The sequence below is a fragment of the Cyprinodon tularosa genome, unplaced genomic scaffold (assembly GCF_016077235.1).
Source record: "Cyprinodon tularosa strain WSP-4 unplaced genomic scaffold, ASM1607723v1 ctg381, whole genome shotgun sequence".
Classification (NCBI taxonomy): domain Eukaryota; kingdom Metazoa; phylum Chordata; class Actinopteri; order Cyprinodontiformes; family Cyprinodontidae; genus Cyprinodon; species Cyprinodon tularosa.
The window spans coordinates 198,499-220,985 of record NW_024039098.1 but is presented as its reverse complement, the minus strand read 5'-3'; the positions used below and the strand labels follow the sequence as shown (position 1 = coordinate 220,985).

Sequence of the window (22,487 nt, the reverse complement as noted above, 5' to 3'; positions counted from 1 at the left end):
GTTCCTGAGGGCCGGAATCCTGCGATTTTTAAATGCACCTTTGTATCAACACACCTAAATCAAATAATTGGAGAAGTAAGTAAAACTCTGGAGGAACTGACTGCATACTGAGGAGGTAACTGAGATAATTGATTAAGGTGTGTTGGACCAAGCTTGGATCTAAAAGTTGCAGCTCTTATGAAGTGGAATTGCCCACCCCTGCCTAAGAAGACGACGAAAAAGTACGACTGATTTAATAAAAAAGAGAAAATATATGCAATGAACAGAAGAGAGACTTGCATGGTATTTAGCAGGCTTCTTTCTGGACTAAATGAGGGTAAAACATCACAAACTAATGTTAAAAAAGTTGAAATATACATTTTTTCAAACATTAGACATAATAGAAGTTAAAGATAGTTGAAAGAAAAGAAGTAAGTTGCTGTTTAATTGCTGAAACAGACAAACATTCAGTGTTTGGTCATTTGATTAGAAATCTAAAGCTGATCCGACTGATTCTGGCCTCTTAGTAGTGAAAGATTACTCCTGTTTGGGGGCGGGGATAGGAGAGGTAGTCATTCCAGCAACAAGTTAGTGAATTTAGTAGCTGAAGCCGACATGTTAAACAGAAAAATTTGTTGATCAGCTGTGAAAATCTGAAGAGGCATCCATGAAAAGACGGTTCCTGGCATATTCTTCTGTCTCTTTCTAAGGTGGACGGATGATTTGTTGTTAATTTCATTGCAAAACATCTTGAAAATGCGCAGAGCTGTTTGTGGGAGCGGCGACAGTTTTCACAACACCAGTCAGTCTGAGCGTCAGCCTCGATGTGTCAGATAAGCGCGGCCGCATGAGTCACAGCAGGACGGCAAACAGACAGCCCAGACGACATTTTGACATATCGGGAAGTGTCAGAGCGAATCGGATGGAAGCGGAAAAACTGAGGCGGCATGAACGGCTGTTAATCATCGGGGAAATACTAGGCAGCTGGTTCTGAGGAGTGAATGGAGAAATGAAATGCGCCGTCAGATGTGACCGCCTCTGACGTGACGGTAGTCTGCTCCTCTCAGGGAGAGGACCTCATTAAAGCTCAGAGCAGCTCCTTTATCATCAGTTTCTCACCTTTAATAATTCATTAATTATTCAGCACGAAACTTAACTGCAGAATTCACTTACTGAATTTGATGGAGACAAATCTAAATTGGCTCATCTGCAAAAAAAAAAAGCTTTATTTGACAGAAAGTCCATCTAAAAAAAATGAGCTAATTTCTTATTTTTTAATCTGAGTCTTCACTCTCTGAGCTATAGACGCCTCCCTATAAGAGGCGATGCTAAATTAAACTCAGAATAGAGCTTGGTGTCATGCAGCCACACGAAGTAAGGCCAAGTAGGAAGGAAAAATAAAACCGTTTTTATATTCTTTCTTAAATATTCAAAGCATGTTGCCTGATTGTTTTTATTTAACCCTTCCTCGGGTTCATATAAAGGGTTAATCTAAATTAAAAACATGAAAGAGATGCATTTCCTTACTGTAAAGTAGCTCAACGTTAGTAAAACGTTGACTTCACTGACAAAATTTACTTCGGGATGTTGTCATTCTTCCAAATTATCTTTTTTTCTATCCAACCCTCTTTTATTTCTGGGTGGATCATCTAAATAAGTGGTCCTCCTAACTGTCAATCATTCTGGTGATATGTTTGCATAAGGCTGTCCTACGTGCTCAACATGTTAGCTATCTTTTTCTGCGAACTTTCAGGCGTATATCTGTTGTGAGCTACGGTTTTAGAGGGTCAATAAAGCTCACCTTTCTCAACGCGGTTCTTTGAAAATAGCCAAGGGTCGTAAGAGAAAAAATGTCTACAAAGTGTATAAGAAGAAAAGGCCTCAGAAAAGGCAGATATATCCCAGAATGCTTTGCACTGGAAAAACGATCTAGAAATAAGGAAACATTTCTTAAATTAACTGTATTTACTCTTAATCTAAGTAGGTAAAGGAGGTAGTTTGCCAATAGAATGAGTATTTTTACTCAAAATAAGATAATTAGATAATATGTTAGGGATGCACGATATAATCGGCCCCCTATCGGTATCGGCCTTAGAACTGGATATCGGACATCGGCCACCCCACCGATATTTAACCCGATATTTGATCAGCTTCTGAGTTTCTAAAGTCTAAAAAAAAAAAAAAAAAAACTACTTCTTCTTCTTCCTCAAAACCTTCTTTTTTACAGACTTAAAAACTTCTAAAGACGAGGGAAAAAATATTGATACATTAAAATATCACAATATCTTCATATGCTGATATATTGCCATTTAAAAACACCATATCAATCTCTTTTACTAATGAAATATTGCTATATGTCATCGTTATGCTACGAAATCCCCCGAAAATTCACGAAATTTTGCCATATTTTTATATGTTGATATATTGACGCGGTATCGATCTATTTTACTAACAAAATCTCACAAGAATTTGCTAAATATCACGAGAGTTTGTAACAGAACGATGAAATTTCACCAGATTTTGAAAGTAAAAGTAAAAGTAAAAGTGTCAGAAATGGATAACAAAACTGCTATTTTCAATGACTACTTATTTTTATTCAGCTTTAACATCAGTATCGATATCGGTTATCGGCTACATGAGTTTTAAAATATCGGCATATCGGATATCGGCCAAAATCCCAATATCGTGCATCCCTAAATATGTACTTGAAATAAGACCATGCAATTGTGTTTTCTAATTTTAAGTGTAAATTGTCTTATTCCATTGGCAAAATGTCTCTTTTACCTCCTGAATCCGAGAACAAATGCACTTATTTTAAGAAAAATGACTTATGTAGATTTCCTTTTTTTTCCCAGTGTGTGCGGAGAGCCCTCCTCGCAAAGCATTATGGGATTGCTGCCGCGGACTGCGGCTACTAATATCAAAGATGGCACAGGCACCGCGTGGTGGAGGAGTTACGTGACCAACGGAGCAAAAAGTAGTGATCATTTGAGTGAACGGTCAGTTAACTGAGTTCACTATAAAGTTCACTATACAGTCCCCGCTCTATATAGTGATGGAGGGATTTAGGGGTTAGAGCGGATGTTTCGGACACAATAAGCTTCTATGAGCCATGAGTACGGCAGCTTTTAAACAGAGCGTGCACTAGGAGAAATGTGCTTGTGCACGCTCTTGCACACACATTTTTTTTAAAGTAGAAAGGGCAGGGTTTTTTTTTTAATTTACAGAAATCCTCCACAACAACTTTAAAGGCTAACAGATAATTTATGGCCTAACAAAACTCTTTCTGCTCCTGAGGGAGCATCCCCTCAGCATGATGCTGCCACCATCTTATTAACTCATCAGTGGCTTTCTTGTCATATTAAAATCTTTTTAGTTTGGTTTTAAATGGCCAACATTATGCAATTTATTTAATTGATTTTGGTGAGTATAACATTTCTTTTATTTGATAACAGCCTTGAATACTTATTTAATCTTTTTCCAAATGTAATTAAAATACATAATATATTCTACGCCTCATTATTTAACGTTGGCGCATCATAAAGTATATAAAGAAAAGCCACAGAGGTTTATGGTTGTTTAAGTCCAAAATGTAAACTATTCACCCGCAGGTCTGCTTTTGCACGGCGTTCTAAGTGGATAAAATTCTAGCGCTTTGAGTTACGGGTATTTCCATATAAATGTCAGATTATGCAGAGATGGAGCAGAAGCAGCTCACAATGAAGGGATTTTAAGTGACAGAAGTGCTTTAAACCCACTATGTTGTTGGTCTGGATCTGGAATTGGGGGACAAACCCAGCCGGGTTCAGGGACTGGTCAGAGCAGCGCTGGGAGGACGTCCAGGCGTGAAACGGATTAGACAAACAGAGGAAGAAAGAAAGGCCGGAAGAAATGTGTGGAGGCTTAAGAGCGTGACAAAAAGAATACAGAGAATTGTATCTGATCTAAAAGAGTATTTGATGTCTTGTAAGCTAAAAGGAAGAAAGTTTCTATAAAGCAGGAAGATGAGGAAGAAGAAAAAAGGAGTGTTTCCTGCTTTTTTAAAAGGCAGCATGTCAGTCAATCCAAATTACAGCATCAAAGCTGAGAGAAACTAACAGGATAATTGGACCTGTTGCTTTTATATATATTAAAGCAGCGATTTTAGTAGAGCTAGTTTGATAGAGAAGGAGCAGAACAGGATCTGGATTTTGGAAATAAGCTGAAGGGAAATCCAGTGCATTGTTTGATGTTACCTGTTTTGGAGTCTTCCAGGGGGAATAGTGACCTGAAATGTTAAGAGCACAAAACATGCTTTAGGGTAAAAAAGAACAACGATGAAAATGATGAAATAGGAATAAAATCATTAGAAATAATAATAAGGTTGATGTGGATGGGAGGACAAAAATAAGGACGTCTGATGAGGAAATATTTCTGATAATCATGTCGATGGGAAGAGTTTAGTTCTTTAGTTTGACTTTTAGGGACATAAATGAAAGAATTCTGAGCAAAGAGGATTTTTTTTTCTAAAGCCTTTCTTGATTCAGTTTAAGTGATTTTCAATCATTTTATTTCTTTACTAAAAGAATCATTTAATACTAATACTCTGTCTACACGGTTATACAGGTGCTGGTCATAAAATTAGAATATCATGAAAAAGTAGATTGATTTCAGTAATTCCATTTAAAAAGTGAAACTTGTATATTATATTCATACATTACATACAAACTCATATATTTCAGATGTTTATTTTGTTTAATTTTGATGATTACAAATGACAACAAATGAAAATCTCAAATTCATCATATCAGAAAATTAGAATATTACTGAAGACCAATAAAAACAAAGGATTTATAGAAATGTTGGCCAACTGAAAAGTATGAACATGAAAAGTATGAGAATGTACAGCACTCAGTATTTAGTTGGGCCTCCTTTGGCCTGTATTACTGCAGCAATGCGGCGTGGCATGGAGTCGATCAGTCTGTGGCACTGCTCAGGTGTTATGATAGCCCAGGTTGCTCTAATAGTGGCTTTTAGCTCTTCTGAATTGTTGGGTCTGGTGTATTGCATCTTCTTCTTCACAATACCCCATAGATTTTCTATGGGGTTAAGGTCAGGAGAGTTTGCTGGCCAATTAAGAACAGGGATACCATGGTCCTTCAACCAGGTACTGGTAGCTTTGGCACTGTGTGCAGGTGCCAAGTCCTGTTGGAAAATGAAATCTGCATCTCCAAAAAGTTGGTCAGCTGCAGGAAGCATGGAGTGCTCTAAAACTTCCTGGTATGTGGCTGCGTTGACCCTGGACCTCAGAAAACACAATGGACCAACACCAGCAGATGACATGGCACCCCAAACCATCACTGACTGTGGAAACTTTACACTGGACTTCAAGCAACGTGGATGAAGTGCCTCTCTTCTTTTCCTCCAGACTCTGGGACCTTGATTTCCAAAGGAAATGCAAAATTTACTTTCATCAGAGAACATGACTTTGGACCACTCACCAGCAGTCCAGTCCTGTTTCTCTTTAGCCCAGGCAAGACGCTTCTGACGCTGTCTGTGGTTCAAGAGTGGCTTGACACAAGGAATGCGACAGCAGAAACCCATGTCTTTCATACGTCTGTGTGTGGTGGTTCTTGAAGCACTCACTCCAGCTGCAGTCCACTCTTTGTGAATCTCCCCCACATTTTTGAAGGGGTTTTGTTTCACAATCCTCTCCAGGGTGCGGTTATCTCTCTTGCTTGTACACTTTTTTCGACCACATCTTTTCCTTCCCTTCGCCTCTCTATTAATGTGCTTGGACACTGAGCTCTGTGAACAGCCAGCCTCTTTAGCGATGACCTTTTGTGTCTTGCCCTCCTTGTGCAAGGTGTCGATGGTCGTCTTTTGGACAACTGTCAAGTCAGCAGTCTTCCCCATGATTGTGTAGCCTATAGAACTAGACTGAAAGACCATTTAAAGGCTTTTGCAGGTGGTTTGAGTTAATTAGCTGATTAGAGTGTGGCACCAGGGGCCATCAATTTTGAACCTTTTCACAATATTCTAATTTTCTGATATGATGAATTTGAGATTTTCATTTGTTGTCATTTGTAATCATCAAAATTAAACAAAATAAACATCTGAAATATATGAGTTTGTATGTAATGTATGAATATAATATACAAGTTTCACTTTTTAAATGGAATTACTGAAATCAATCTACTTTTTCATGATATTCTAATTTTATGACCAGCACCTGTAATTAAAATAAATTAGGCTAGCAGACATTAAAAGGTTTCGTTAAAATGAGGAGTGCAAAATTAGATGAATGTTTTCCCAAAGGTGAAAAGGTTAATAACAAACAAAAAAACTCATCAGTGACGGAAATGATATGAAACTAAGAGCAAAATGTTAATGGGGAAGAACATTTAAGAAAATCGTTTCTATATTTGCACAGCGCTGTAAAAAAAACTAAAACAAAACATGGCTTTTTGAGATTTATTTTCTAATTTACTTTTTAAAGGTGCCACTTTCTCAAGAGGAAGTGAAGGTTTGATTTGTAATTAAATAGTTTATTTAAGCGGCTTCTAAATGAAAAATGTTTGCTCCTTCGTCTTTTAAATAATCTCAGTTTATGCTTAGTGGGTTGACTTTCTTATTAACCTAAAGTCCAGCCTGCTGGTGAGCGGTCAGTGATTCAGTAGGTGTCATGGCCGACTCGCCAAACTGGCTTTGCTGATCATTTTTTGAGTTTCTTTGCTTCAGATTCCGTCTAAATTCATGGTCGCCACTCACTTTAAGATTCTTCCTCACCTTTCAACATGACCAGGTGTTAGATTCTCTACAGAAAGACAAGAATATCTAGTCTGACTGAAACCATTCTGTAGCCTCTAAACTCCTTTGGTTTTAAAGAGAAATGCAAAGTTTCTTTTCTCAGGCCAGGCATACACTTTACGATATTTTCAATCAATGTACTCAGCTACACCTCAAACTGTACGATGAAGTTACAGGGTTTAAAAGTTCACAGCTAAGGATTTAGTTCAATTCAGTTTATTTTTATAACACCAATTCACATTATGTCATCTCAAGGAACTTTCCAGTTCACCAGATCATCCAGTCAGATTGATTCAAACTTTTCTATTTAAGTAAAAAAAACAGTTGATTGCATCGATTCATTGACTCAAAGGCAATCCCTCACACTAAGCATGCTTGTAGCGACAGTGGAGAGGAAAAACTCCTTTTTAACAGGAAGAAACCTCCAGTAGAACCAGGCTCAGTGAGGCCGACTGGGGTTCAAGGAGACAGAAGCAGAGATACAAAAAGCAGCTGTAAAAGGCCAGGCAGACGAGCTCCGAGCCAGCTCCCATGTCAGAGGATAAAGAGAGCACATCCAGTTAGTCACAGTCAGAGAAACAGGACTACACTGGAAAACAGATTGATCTCCAGCATCTATAAACAAAGGTGTTGATGGCAGCAGCACAGCTGATATTTCTCTCCAGGATGGAGTCACAGCCAAACAGGAACAGACCAGATGAAGCTACTATGAGAAAAAAGCAGAGAGAGCAGAATGTTAGAGATTGAACTAACAGATTCTGCAGAGTGGGAGAATAGAGATAGAATGAAGAAGAATGATGAAAAAGGGGTCCCTATGTCCTCCAGCAGTCTAAGCCTATAGCAGCATAACTATAGAGATAGCTCAGGATAACCTGAGCGACTCTAACTATAAGCTTTATCAAAAAGCAAAGTTTTAAGCCTAGTTTTCTGATAAGGTGTCAGATTTTATGCTTTAGGTGTGGTTATATTTTCTTTTGCATTTTGTTTTAAGAACAACTTTTATTTTTGTTGCTGAGTTTTATAATTTTTTGCCAGTTGAAAAAGTCACTTCAAGTAACCTCCATGTTAGTGATTCAATTTTCCTGTGACCACACATTGACCGCACACATGTACGAATCCAGCCATTCCATTAATCTTCCACACAACTCGCTTCAAACATCACATGATCCCCTTCAGTTTTTGTGTTACCAGAAAGAACATTTGCGAATCAATCATCGATCTGTCAGGACCACCAGGAAAGGAACGGCAGAATGTAAATGCTTCGGCTTTCGCTTAAGTGGGTTCAGTTTGTCACACAGCCCAGCAAGGTAAAGGTTACACCTTCCCTTTTCTCTCTCCGATCCGTCTTGTGGTGACCTTTCAGGAGGCATTTCACACACTTCTGCTGTTTACAGCTTTGTTCAGCCACAACAAGCAGGAATCTATCCAGGCGACAGAAACCTGTGAAAAGCAGCAGTAGTAGTTTGTCTTTCTTTATACTGACAGATGCATAAAAAACACAGCATAGTTCATCTTGTAGATTTAATTTTTCTCATGTTTTGGAGATCAAACGCAAATGCAGACACAGGAATCAAATTATGGGATGGCTGCTAGAATTATGTACGGAAGAGGATTAGGGCCACTGAAAAAAGTTAACTGATTTTTTAATTTTATTTCAGTTTAACATGGGAAAAAATGTCAGAATTCTGACTTTAATCTCAGAATTCTGACTTTTTCTCAGAATTCTGACTTTTTTATTGTCAGAATTCTGACTTTTTCTCAGAATTCTGACTTTTTTATTGTCAGAATTCAGTCAGAATTCTGAGATTAAAGTCAGAATTCTGAGATTAAAGTCAGAATTATGAGAAAAAAGTCAGAATTCTGACTTTTTTATTGTCAGAACTCAGTCAGAATTCTGAGATTAAAGTCAGAATTCTGAGGAAAATAGTCAGAATTCTGAGATTAAAGTCAGAATTATGAGAAAAAAGTCAGAATTCTGACTTTAATCTCAGAATTCTGACTTTTTTATTGTCAGAATTCAGTCAGAATTCTGAGATTAAAGTCAGAATTCTGAGGAAAAAAGTCAGAATTCTGACTTTTTTATTGTCAGAACTCAGTCAGAATTCTGAGATTAAAGTCAGAATTCTGAAGAAAAAGGTCAGAATTCTGAGATTAAAGTCATAATTATGAGAAAAAAGTCAGAATTCTGACTTTTTTATTGTCAGAACTCAGTCAGAATTCTGAGATTAAAGTCAGAATTCTGAGGAAAAAAGTCAGAATTCTGACTTTTTTATTGTCAGAACTCAGTCAGAATTCTGAGATTAAAGTCAGAATTCTGAGGAAAAAAGTCAGAATTCTGACTTTTTTATTGTCAGAACTCAGTCAGAATTCTGAGATTAAAGTCAGAATTCTGAAGAAAAAGGTCAGAATTCTGAGATTAAAGTCAGAATTATGAGAAAAAAGTCAGAATTCTGACTTTTTTATTGTCAGAACTCAGTCAGAATTCTGAGATTAAAGTCAGAATTATGAGAAAAAAGTCAGAATTCTGAGATTAAAGTCAGAATTCTGAAGAAAAAGGTCAGAATTCTGAGATTAAAGTCAGAATTCTGAGAAAAAAGTCAGAATTCTGAGATTAAAGTCAGAATTATGAGAAAAAAGTCAGAATTCTGACTTTTTTAATTTTCAGAACTCAGTCAGAATTCTGAGATTAAAGTCAGAATTCTGAGATTAAAGTCAGAATTATGAGAAAAAAGTCAGAATTATGACTTTAATCTCAGAATTCTGACTTTTTTATTGTCAGAACTCAGTCAGAATTCTGAGATTAAAGTCAGAATTCTGAAGAAAAAGGTCAGAATTCTGAGATTAAAGTCAGAATTCTGAGATTAAAGTCATAATTATGAGAAAAAAGTCAGAATTCTGACTTTTTTATTGTCAGAACTCAGTCAGAATTCTGAGATTAAAGTCAGAATTCTGAGATTAAAGTCAGAATTATGAGAAAAAAGTCAGAATTATGACTTTAATCTCAGAATTCTGACTTTTTTATTGTCAGAACTCAGTCAGAATTCTGAGATTAAAGTCAGAATTCTGAAGAAAAAGGTCAGAATTCTGAGATTAAAGTCAGAATTCTGAGATTAAAGTCATAATTATGAGAAAAAAGTCAGAATTCTGACTTTTTTATTGTCAGAACTCAGTCAGAATTCTGAGATTAAAGTCAGAATTCTGAGGAAAAAAGTCAGAATTCTGACTTTTTTATTGTCAGAACTCAGTCAGAATTCTGAGATTAAAGTCAGAATTCTGAAGAAAAAGGTCAGAATTCTGAGATTAAAGTCAGAATTCTGAGAAAAAAGTCAGAATTCTGAGATTAAAGTCAGAATTCTGAGGAAAAAAGTCAGAATTCTGACTTTTTTATTGTCAGAACTCAGTCAGAATTCTGAGATTAAAGTCAGAATTCTGAGGAAAAAAGTCAGAATTCTGATTTTTTTTTTCCCCATGTTAAACTGAAATAAAATTTAAAAATCAGTTAACTTTTTTTTTTTTTCCCAGTGGCCCTAATCCTCTTCCGTAGTTATGAGCCAGAATTCCCAGTTTAAAAACTGTTTTCCCACTGAGCCACCAGTGGAACGCTGTCAACAAACAAATAGTATTTCTGCGAGCCACATGAGATACTCAGACGGGAAACAGTTACAGGAGCTTATTAAAAATGATATCTCAATTGAAGTTTTTACTTTGAATCGCAGTGTTTTATCAGGCCAAAGCAAGAAGGAGAGATGTTTCCCTTCTTTAGAAGCCCAATCAATATAAAAGTTCTTCAGAATACCTTCACCTGAATCAGTGTGAAGGACGGAGCGAGCAGCAGTCATCCAGTGGGCGTCAGAACCAGGGCTGAGCCGTACAGACAGAGGAGAGGGGAGCTACCAGGCATGAGTGACCGAGGCCGTCCACGGGGTGAAGTCGCTGTTAACTCAGGCATGCCAGACATTTAGTTGGCCGCCGTGCCACAGTACCCCGCGGCAATAAGATGAGAAAGTCTGGGAGGAGGAGAGGGCTGAATGAGCTGTCCGTGGTGCTGAAAGCTCTCCAATGCTTATCGGACGTGTCAGCTCGGCTGCAGGGAGTCCGACTTGCGCTCAACTTTTGAGCTAAGTGATGCCTATTCCCTGCAGAATCTTTCACAGTTTCCGAGTGCAAAATCAGTTATGAGTACTTACCAAGAATATGCTACAGGCTTCATTCTGGCATGTTTAGAATATTTTGTTTTAGCCGGAAAGAAAATGGTGTAAAGATTTGTCCAGGCTTGTCTGCCTGATGGATTTAAACGCAAGAATAAAAGATATAAGAGGGTAGAGAACTACCAATTAGAGGTAATTAACATACAGGAACTAACATACCAGTAACAAAAATATTCACACCCTTTCTATCGTTTTAAAACCTTACTCTGCTTTAAGCCATAACTTGATGATACTGCTTTCTTTCAGATTTTCTTAAATGAAACTCAGTGGCCAAAGACAGTACTTGATTTACCAACTATGTGACATCTTGGGGGGGTATTGGCTGCCCTGACTTTTATTCTGTGTGATCTAATAGTAATGCATGCAACACATGGTTTAAAAACAATTTTAAACTATGTATAAACTACTCATTACAAGCAACATTCAAACTTTTTAACAGAATTCAAATTACTTCAGTGTAGCTTATCTGAGAATTTAAAAAAGATAGGGGTGGGGGTATAAATATTAGGGATGCACGATATTGGGATTTTGGCCGATATCCGATATGCCGATATTTTAAAACTCATGTGGCCGATAACCGATATCGATACTGATGTTAAAGCTGGACAAAAATAAGTAGTCATTGAAAATAGCAGTTTTGTTATCCATTTCTGACACTTTGAAAAATAAAATACTCAAATATATTTTCATATGCTGATATCAAATTGATTTTTAAAAACGCGGTATCGATCTATTTTACTTTCAAAATCTCGTGAAATTTCATCGTTCTGTTACAAACTCTCGTGATATTTTGCTAATTCTTGTGAGATTTTGTTAGTAAAATAGATCGATACCGCGTCAATATATCAACATATAAAAATATGGCAAAATTTTGTGAATTTTCGGGGGATTTCGTAGCATAACGATGACATATAGCAATATTTCATTAGTAAAAGAGATTGATATGGTGTTTTTAAATGGCAATATATCAGCATTTGAAGATATTGGGATATTTTAATGTATCAATATTTTTTCCCTCGTCTTTAGAAGTTTTTAAGTCTGTAAAAAAGAAGTTTTTGAGGAAGAAGAAGAAGTAGTATTTTTATTTTTTTTTTTTAGACTTTAGAAACTCAGAAGCTGATCAAATATCGGGTTAAATATCGGTGGGGTGGCCGATGTCCGATATTCAGTTTTAAGGCCGATAACAGTAGGGGGCCGATTATATCGTGCATCCCTAATGAATACTTTTATAGTGTTCTCTTAAAAACATTTAAGGTTTAGACTTCTTTTTATAAAAGTAAAAAGAACTGATCCAATAATGAAGGCAGTTATATTTTTCTCAATTTAAACAGCAGAACACGATTTAAATCAAGAAGCTTTGTGCCTTTGAATGAAGAATAATGAGCAGCACATTTTCTCCAAAATACAAACTTATAATTTCTACAAAAACAGAGCGACACAGAAAGATTGATTTGCATTAATAGATACTTTAACCCAAGAAACAAAGCTGGAGAGAAGCTAAACTCGATGGATCCAAACACAGAGGGATGTTTCATCAAATATGTTTTTAACTTTAAGCAGGCTGATTGTGCAGAGAAGGCAATAAAGTGTTTGCATAATGCTAGAATGTTGATGTTCTTTTGTGTGTGTGTGTGTCTGTATTTCACAGCAAAACCTGACAACCTGTGCACAAAACTGATGCTATCAACTCCTGCTGGTATGCTCTCACACAGAACCCGTCACATCGTGCCTTTGTGCACAAACAAACCACTTACAAGCTGCAAACTGCCTGAATATGCATGATATGAAAGCTCAAAACACAGCACAATTTATCAAACCACGCTCAGGCAGTCACTGAACAATCACTTCATTGTAATAAAAGCCAAAACAGGAGCACTTAATTTGTTTAAGAGGTGACTTTAGTTTCTAGCTGCTCCTCCCACACACAGGGAGATGTCAAGCACAAGTTTTAGCCCTGTGATCTAATTTTTAAGGCAACATGGCTGCCTGCCATCCACTTTGTTTAGGCCTTTTTTTCTTTCTAGAACCCCTGCCTGTCTTCTCTGGGCAGATATTGATCCTTGGCGCACACCTCCTGAGTTTCTGAACTTGAAAGGAGAGATCTCAGAGCGCGAACAAAGCTGAAAGGCTGTGATCTCCTGGCGGAGAGCCCAATTCATCACTCTCTTGCTTCTTCTTGGTCTATTGTTTTTCCACCATCTTGTGCATGCACAGGGTAGAAGGAACGTTTTCTAATGAAAACACACCGATTCCCAACATGATCTCTGCAGCCACTGGTCACATCAGGAGGGAGGTCAAAGCACGAGCCTCTAGGATGTACAATTTACCTTTGGGAGCATGTGGGTGGTCAGCATTGGAGACGTAGCTAAATATCCAACCGTATGTAAAGAGCTAATTTCAGCTCTGAGTCTGTGGATTGAGTCACAGATCTGTGATGGTCGATGAAGCCACTAATGGAGCAGTTAGCAAGCCTAATGTTCAGGCTCAATAATTAACAGCTATGAGAGGAGAAGTGGTAGTTTGTTGGGAAAAGGGGTCCAGGGTCAAGATAATATTTAAGGGATGGATAAGCATCATATGTGTGAAATGAGAAAAAGTGCCATTTAAAGACTGGCAGGGTTTGATAAGAAAAAGCTTTATTGCTGGACTGTAAAGCAATAGTCAGTGGCTCTCTATTAACATTTATGCCAAGATTTGAGGATTGAGAGGGACACATATCTTATCTGTAGTACTTTTTAAATGTTTTAGACATATATTAAAGATCAATTAACATTTTTACCATTTTGAAACTTCGTAAGGAATTTTCAAACCTTTTACTTAAGCCGGGCATATACTGTACAATTTTTCGCCCTTTCGGGCCGATTATCCAGTTGTGCAAGAATTTTTCGATCGCGCCGACTCTCAGCCTGATCGTGCGTCCTGTAGTGTACAGGGGGTAACGTGGGGCGATCAGTTTCTCACGACTAAATCCTACGGTGGCCCTGAAGTGCAAACTGCAACTACAAATCTAAAAGCGCAACTACATTAAGGAAAACAAAACTACATAAAGCAAAGCGCAACTACATTAAAGGAATAGTACACCCAAAACATGATTAGCCTTCATTTTCTACTCACCCCCATGCTGAACAACACTCTGGAGTACTTTTTTGATATCTCAAATGCATCTGGAGATCTGGGAGGCTTCTTGCTGTCTGCTGACATTCAAATAATGGAGGTCTATGGCGCCCGAGGCAGAAAGGTCCATAAAAGTCCACAAAAACCGTGTCAATATTCCTCCATACTGCTCGTCCAATGTATTCCAAGTGTCCTGAGTGGGTAGCATCCAGAATTTACTCGAAACGAAGTCATTTAGAATGTTTTTAGAGCCTAAACTACGGTGGCTGAGAAGTGCAAAACACATTTACAATTCAAAAACACATTAACAAATAAAAAACAAAATAACATTTGAAGAAACAAAATTATATTTTATGAAACAAATGTATTTTTGAAAAAAAAGTTTACATTTTTAAAAACACATTTACATTTTAGGAAACAAATTCACATTTTAAATAAGTTAGATTTTAGGTGAGAGAAAGTTTCATTTTAGAGAAAAAAAAATACATTATAGGGAAACAAATTTACATCTAAAAAAAAATTGACCGTTCGGAAACACTTGTACAAGTGCAAAGACAAAACTGCAAGTGGCAAAACACATTTACATAGCCAAAAACAAATTAACAAAAGACGGCTACACGGAAAGGGAATGTCCCAGTGGCCGGATGTGACGTCACCATTACCCTGACTTGTAGTACAAACAGCTCAATCTGTAGTCCTCCTGCTTCACATGAAAAGTCAGCTGCGATTTTAGATGGAAAGAATTGCACTGAAGCTGTTTTTCTTAAATTTACGCTAACCGAACAATGTTTTGCCTATATTGTGGAGCAAATTTCAGCCAATTTACACCATTTTGTTCTTCGTGCGGACTGTCTCTGGAACTTTTACGGGACACGGTACAAGGTGGCAGGACCAAGCAGTAGGGCCGAGCTCAATTCGTGGCAGTGGCTGCGGCAGAGCCGGCCATCGGAGTGGCCGATGGTGGCTCCTACCGGCCGAGGCCACTTATTCGCAGATAAAGTACTCTGTTCCATCAAGTAAATGTGACATTATAAAAGTTTTAATGCAGTTTATTAAGCAATAACATCACAATAAAAAGAAACCCATAAAGAATACATTTTAATACAGGTTATTAAGCGATAACATCACAATATATAGCCTATATATATATATCTATATAAAACAATCTAGTTAGAAGTACTATAAATAAGGCATTTGCCGAAAAACGGCAGGAAAAATACCCAAAAAATAATTAAATACCAAAGAAAAGTAATTAAAAAACTACATGACAAAATAATAGTGGCTCCGGCCAGTAATACGCCCGGCCCTGCTGCTTGGTCCTGCCACCTGGTCCGTGTCCCGTAAAAGTTCCAGAGACTGTCCGCACGAAGAACAAAATGGTGTAAATTGGCTGAAAACATTGTTCGGTTAGCGTAAACTTAAGAAAAACAGCTTCAGTGCAATTCTTTCCTTCTAAAATCGCCGCTGACTTTTCACGTGAAGCAGGAGGACTACAGATTGAGCTGTTTGTACTACAAGTCAGGGTAATCGTGACGTCACATCCGGCCACTGGGACATTCCCTTTCCGTGTAGCCGTCTTTTGTTAATTTGTTTTTGGCTATGTAAATGTGTTTTGCCACTTGCAGTTTTGTCTTTGCACTTGTACAAGTGTTTCCGAACGGTCAATTTTTTTTTAGATGTAAATTTGTTTCCCTATAATGTATTTTTTTTTTCTCTAAAATGAAACTTTCTCTCACCTAAAATCTAACTTATTTAAAATGTAAATTTGTTTCCTTAAATGTAAATGTGTTTTTAAAAATTTAAACTTTTTTTTCCAAAAATAAATTGTTTCATAAAATATAATTTTGTTTCTTCAAATGTTATTTTGTTTTTTATTTGTTAATGTGTTTTTGAATTGTAAATGTGTTTTGCACTTCTCAGCCACCGTACTAAACAGTAGTGTATAGGATTTCCTAAAAGCGCGCGCCTGCGAGTTTACGACTCTACGGAAACTGCGGCAGACCAGACCAGATGAAAGTGCTGCACCACGGACAGCTCATTCAGCCCTCTCCTCCTCCCAGACTTTCTCATCTTATTGCCGCGGGGTACTGTGGCACGGCGGCCAACTACAGGTGCTGGTCATAAAATTAGAATATCATGAAAAAGTAGATTGATTTCAGTAATTCCATTTAAAAAGTGAAACTTGTATATTATATTCATACATTACATACAAACTCATATATTTCAGATGTTTATTTTGTTTAATTTTGATGATTACAAATGACAACAAATGAAAATCTCAAATTCATCATATCAGAAAATTAGAATATTGTGAAAAGGTTCAAAATTGATGGCCCCTGGTGCCACACTCTAATCAGCTAATTAACTCAAACCACCTGCAAAAGCCTTTAAATGGTCTTTCAGTCTAGTTCTATAGGCTACACAATCATGGGGAAGACTGCTGACTTGACAGTTGTCCAAAAGACGACCATCGACACCTTGCACAAGGAGGGCAAGACACAAAAGGTCATCGCTAAAGAGGCTGGCTGTTCACAGAGCTCAGTGTCCAAGCACATTAATAGAGAGGCGAAGGGAAGGAAAAGATGTGGTCGAAAAAAGTGTACAAGCAAGAGAGATAACCGCACCCTGGAGAGGATTGTGAAACAAAACCCATTCAAAAATGTGGGGGAGATTCACAAAGAGTGGACTGCAGCTGGAGTGAGTGCTTCAAGAACCACCACACACAGACGTATGAAAGACATGGGTTTCTGCTGTCGCATTCCTTGTGTCAAGCCACTCTTGAACCACAGACAGCGTCAGAAGCGTCTTGCCTGGGCTAAAGAGAAACAGGACTGGACTGCTGGTGAGTGGTCCAAAGTCATGTTCTCTGATGAAAGTAAATTTTGCATTTCCTTTGGAAATCAAGGTCCCAGAGTCTGGAGGAAAAGAAGAGAGGCACTTCATCCACGTTGCTTGAAGTCCAGTGTAAAGTTTCCACAGTCAGTGATGGTTTGGGGTGCCATGTCATCTGCTGGTGTTGGTCCATTGTGTTTTCTGAGGTCCAGGGTCAACGCAGCCACATACCAGGAAGTTTTAGAGCACTTCATGCTTCCTGCAGCTGACCAACTTTTTGGAGATGCAGATTTCATTTTCCAACAGGACTTGGCACCTGCACACAGTGCCAAAGCTACCAGTACCTGGTTGAAGGACCATGGTATCCCTGTTCTTAATTGGCCAGCAAACTCTCCTGACCTTAACCCCATAGAAAATCTATGGGGTATTGTGAAGAAGAAGATGCAATACACCAGACCCAACAATTCAGAAGAGCTAAAAGCCACTATTAGAGCAACCTGGGCTATCATAACACCTGAGCAGTGCCACAGACTGATCGACTCCATGCCACGCCGCATTGCTGCAGTAATACAGGCCAAAGGAGGCCCAACTAAATACTGAGTGCTGTACATGCTCATACTTTTCATGTTCATACTTTTCAGTTGGCCAACATTTCTATAAATCCTTTGTTTTTATTGGTCTTCAGTAATATTCTAATTTTCTGATATGATGAATTTGAGATTTTCATTTGTTGTCATTTGTAATCATCAAAATTAAACAAAATAAACATCTGAAATATATGAGTTTGTATGTAATGTATGAATATAATATACAAGTTTCACTTTTTAAATGGAATTACTGAAATCAATCTACTTTTTCATGATATTCTAATTTTATGACCAGCACCTGTAAATGTCTGGCATGCCTGAGTTAACAGCGACTTCACCCCGTGGACGGCCTCGGTCACTCATGCCTGGTAGCTCCCCTCTCCTCTGTCTGTACGGCTCAGCCCTGGTTCTGACGCCCACTGGATGACTGCTGCTCGCTCCGTCCTTCACACTGATTCAGGTGAAGGTATTCTGAAGAACTTTTATATTGATTGGGCTTCTAAAGAAGGGAAACATCTCTCCTTCTTGCTTTGGCCTGATAAAACACTGCGATTCAAAGTAAAAACTTCAATTGAGATATCATTTTTAATAAGCTCCTGTAACTGTTTCCCGTCTGAGTATCTCATGTGGCTCGCAGAAATACTATTTGTTTGTTGACAGCGTTCCACTGGTGGCTCAGTGGGAAAACAGTTTTTAAACTGGGAATTCTGGCTCATAACTACGGAAGAGGATTAGGGCCACTGGGAAAAAAAAAAAAAAGTTAACTGATTTTTAAATTTTATTTCAGGTTAACATGGGGAAAAAGAAAATCAGAATTCTGACTTTAATCTCAGAATTCTGACTGAATTCTGACAATAAAAAAGTCAGAATTCTGACTTTTTTCTCAGAATTCTGACTTTAATCTCAGAATTCTCACTGAATTCTGACAATAAAAAAGTCAGAATTCTGATTTTTCTCAGAATTCTGACTTTAATCTCAGAATTCTGACTTTTTTCTTCAGAATTCTCACTTTAATCTCAGAATTCTGACTGAATTCTGACAATAAAAAAGTCAGAATTCTGAGAACAGGTCAGAATTTCTGAGATTAAAGTCAGAATTCTGACTTTTTTCTCAGAATTCTGACTTTTTTCCTCAGAATTCTGACTTTAATCTCAGAATTCATGTTTTGGGTGTACTATTCCTTTAAGGAAAACACAATTACATTAACCTACCGGAAAATGTAGGTACCAGTGGGAAACATGAGACATCCCTGATTGGACGACGGCGCCGTTTGACTTTTAAAGCCACAAGGTTTCTGGTGGTAACATGACAAACTGTGAAGTTTGAGGGATATACAGTAGCAGCCATTCAAAATAGCCCTTCCCAGTCAAACGCCAGCCAAATGGAAATCCCCTCCAGCTTCCAGCCACTGGACTGATACCCTCTTCCATATTTTTTTACTCTGACTCCACCCTTTCACTAAATTACTCGGTCTGACCAGGATATGATTCTTTTCTTTAGATCATAATGTCCACAAATCATGACAGAAAGAATATTTCAGTAGAAAGATTGATGTTTAAAAAGGAATTGTAGGGGACCAGCCAAGGAAAAGGCAAAGGGCCCACCAAATGTTGAATGGCTACTACTGTATGCATTTTTGCAAAAGCATGTCCAACAAAAGCAAACATTTTAATTAAAATTGATGGCTCTTAAGTGACACCAATTTCTGTTATGCAAAATTACATTTTACCCCCAACAAAGTGAAGCACCAAGGTCAAGACGCTGGCTTTAAAAAAAACACTCATCATTAGTTTTGATGCTTTGAAATGTATGTTTTTTATCTTAACAGCACGACAAAAAGAACCACAAAGAACACCTCTCTGCCTGAGGGATGTAACAATCTTAGATCCTAATGGGTTTAACATGCTTTTATGGTTAAATCTGTGAAATATTCTCAAAAAACTATCTAAATATCTAGATCTAAGATAAGTAAGAGTACTTGACTGCCACATATGACCTTACAGCACCTTTTTAGACCTAAAAGAGGAACTTTGTTTGGATTTGTTGGCTCTCTGCTAAGAAACAGAGGCCTGGGCAGCCTAATAAAGAAACAAACAGCAATAAATATATTCAGATGGCAATGCTGACCTTTGCTGCAAAGTCTCAGCGGTGTCTGTGGCACTCAGGCAGCTGGCATTATGATTCATATATGACATTACACAACAAATGCACACAAAAAGCCAAGGCAGAACTGCTCTGCTTTCATATCGCACGGCAAAGTTCATGCATCACCACTTAGAGGACGCCAAGATAAATCAAAATCAGGGGAAAAGCAAAAAGAATGAGGAGATGAATATTTAAACCAGGACTCTGAGAAAAAAACAACTCGCGGAAGACGGATATAGAATAAACAGCTTTAACCCTGAGCATCACAGCTTTGGTGTGGAAGCAGATCACAGCTGGTCCAGACAACGAAAGTTCAGTTGATGCAAGTAAGCAGAGAAAGTTTTAAGACTTTAACTCAGACCTTGATAAGAAAAATCAGTGTTGTCCACCTTTAATGTGGCAAATACTCTATAAAATTTAACAATAGTGTCAGAAATGTAAGATCTGCGGTACATCTTGATCCAGTTTCAGAATTAATGTCATATCTTGTATATATATTATTCTACTGTGCCTTATTTCTCCTAACATCTGTCAGATAGTGAGGGCATCTCTGCCCCACAGCAGCCTTTAGGTTGTTGGGATCTGGAGGCTTTGTCCAACTTCTCCACCAGAGGGCGCACAAGATCTCCTGAGGGCACCTGAAGGTCCCCCCCCTGCAGCTCCGTTCAACCTTTGAGCAGGTATTTCCCCCATCATCAGTTAAACTGCAGTTTCCTGGATCAACCCTAACACTTCTGTCCTCCTCAGTGGTGTTCCTCCAGTGACCTGTCTGCCGAGCCAAGAACCCGTTCACTATTTCTGTAAATTTGTAAATAAACCTTTGAACTTTTTCTCTGTTTCATGAGTGTTTCTGCATGTGTGTTAGACGCATAGAACCCAACATGACATAGGTGACTTCAAAGACTTTCTGTCTAATTTTGTTCTGGTCATTCTAGAGTTTTTTTTTCTTCTGCTTCTATGGCAAAGGACGGCAATGCCTTTTAAAAATGTACTTCATTATTTAATAAGTCAATAACTTATTGAACTATGCTTTGATTAACCTTGATACTGTCAAGTTATGTTTTTCTTTTGAGTATTCAGTCTTACTTTACTCCTTGTTTTCTAGTGTTGAGTTTTCTTTTCTCCATGTTTTATAATCCTAGTAATTTAATTATCATTTTGTTGTTATTTGCAGTCTTCCAGGTTTCTATTTGTTGCTCTCTGCTGCCCTCTTGTGTTCTCCTTCTTGCCTAGCTCTTTCCCTCTCTTGTTCTGTGCACACCTGCTCCCAGTTTCCTCATTAGCCCTCTCTTTGTCTCAGTCTCCTTTAAAAAAGCCCTCTCTCTTCAGTTCCCCTTTGCAACAGTAGATATGACAATCATGGAAAAGAAGCAGGATAAATCTTTCATCATTGATAGTAGTTCAGTACAGGTACATTTAAACAATTACTATCAGTATATTCAAATCTATACAGATGCATCAAAGATAACTGGAAAAGTAGGAATAGCGTTTGTTGTACCAGAATTCAATATAAGAATAGGAAAACGAATTACAGACGATTTATCAGTATACACAGGAGAAATGATGGCAATTTTATTGTCCTTACAATGGGTAGAAGAGATAAAACCATTAAAAACAATAATCTGTTCAGATTCAAGTTCTGCATTATTAAGTATTAAAAACAAGCAATCGGATAGTAGAATGGACATATTATTAGAAATTTTTCACACATTATATAGAATTAAAAATATGGGTGTGATAGTTATTTTTGTATGGGTTCCAGCGCATATTGGAATAGAAGGAAATGAGAGAGCAGATAAAATAGCAAAAGGGGCAATTCAAAAACCAATTAGCATTAAAGTTAAAACAAGTAAAGCTGAAGGAAAGAGTATGGTTAAGGAAAAACTGATGGAAAAGTGGCAGAAAAGGTGGGATGAAGAAATAACAGGAAGATGGTTTTATAAAATTCAGAAGAAGGTTAAAGAAAGAAGAAAGGGAAAAAGAAATAGAAAAGAGGAAAGAGTGATAACCAGGATAAGATTTGGGCATACTGGACTTAACTACTCACTTTTTAAAATTCAAAAACATGCAACTGGTAAATGTGAATATTGTGGAGAATGGGAAACAGTAGAACATGTTATTCTAGAATGTGATAAATATGAAAGAGAGAGAAGATGTATGATAAAAGAGTTTGAAAGTATTAAGGTAAAATTTATGTTAATAGATATTTTGAGGGAAAGTTTGGAGAGCAAACATATACAAATAGTTATTAGATTCTTAAAGAAAACTAAGATATTCAGTAGAATTTGATAGAGTAGACATAAGAGTGAATGTGTGGATGATAGTGATGAGTAGAATATAAATATGGATGTAAGTTTGTTTGTGTGGGTTGGTAGGTGTATGTATGAGTATATATAGATATATATATACAAAAAGAGCGTTAGACCAACGAGAGCCACACTCCATACCAGTAAGTGGCGGTAATGCTACTATTAAGTTTGTTGCCAACCGCCAATAAACACAACAAGAAGAAGAAGAAGAAGTTCCCCTTTGCTGGGTCCTCGTCAAACACCGTCTAACATTCTCCAACTCCTTCTCTCTGAGGCTTCCTCCTTATGATCGTGATTCCCCTGATGTCTCCATGGTTTCTGGTACTTTTAGACTAGTTTTCATGTTTTTGATTTTTTGATTTTTGGACTCCTGGTTTCATGTTTTTTTGGACTTTGTTTTCTTTTTGGATTTTTGGATAACCTGCCTCTGTTTTCTGTTAAGTCATTATTAAATCCACAAGAGATTCACCTCTGCCTCCCTGCCTCTGCTTTTGGGTCAACTAATCATAACCAAATCGTGACAG

At 37.6% G+C, this 22,487-nt stretch overlaps 1 protein-coding gene across 1 annotated transcript in view; it reads right to left on the bottom strand.

Moving 5' to 3' along the window:
• The window catches only part of LOC119791157 (membrane-associated guanylate kinase, WW and PDZ domain-containing protein 2-like), a 172,715-nt gene that overhangs the window by 48,615 nt on the left and 101,613 nt on the right, over nt 1-22,487 (bottom strand). The window contains exon 9 of the mRNA XM_038297085.1: nt 4,215-4,246. Within this exon, the coding sequence (XP_038153013.1) occupies nt 4,215-4,246 (32 nt within the window). The remainder of the gene's footprint in view (nt 1-4,214; nt 4,247-22,487) is intronic.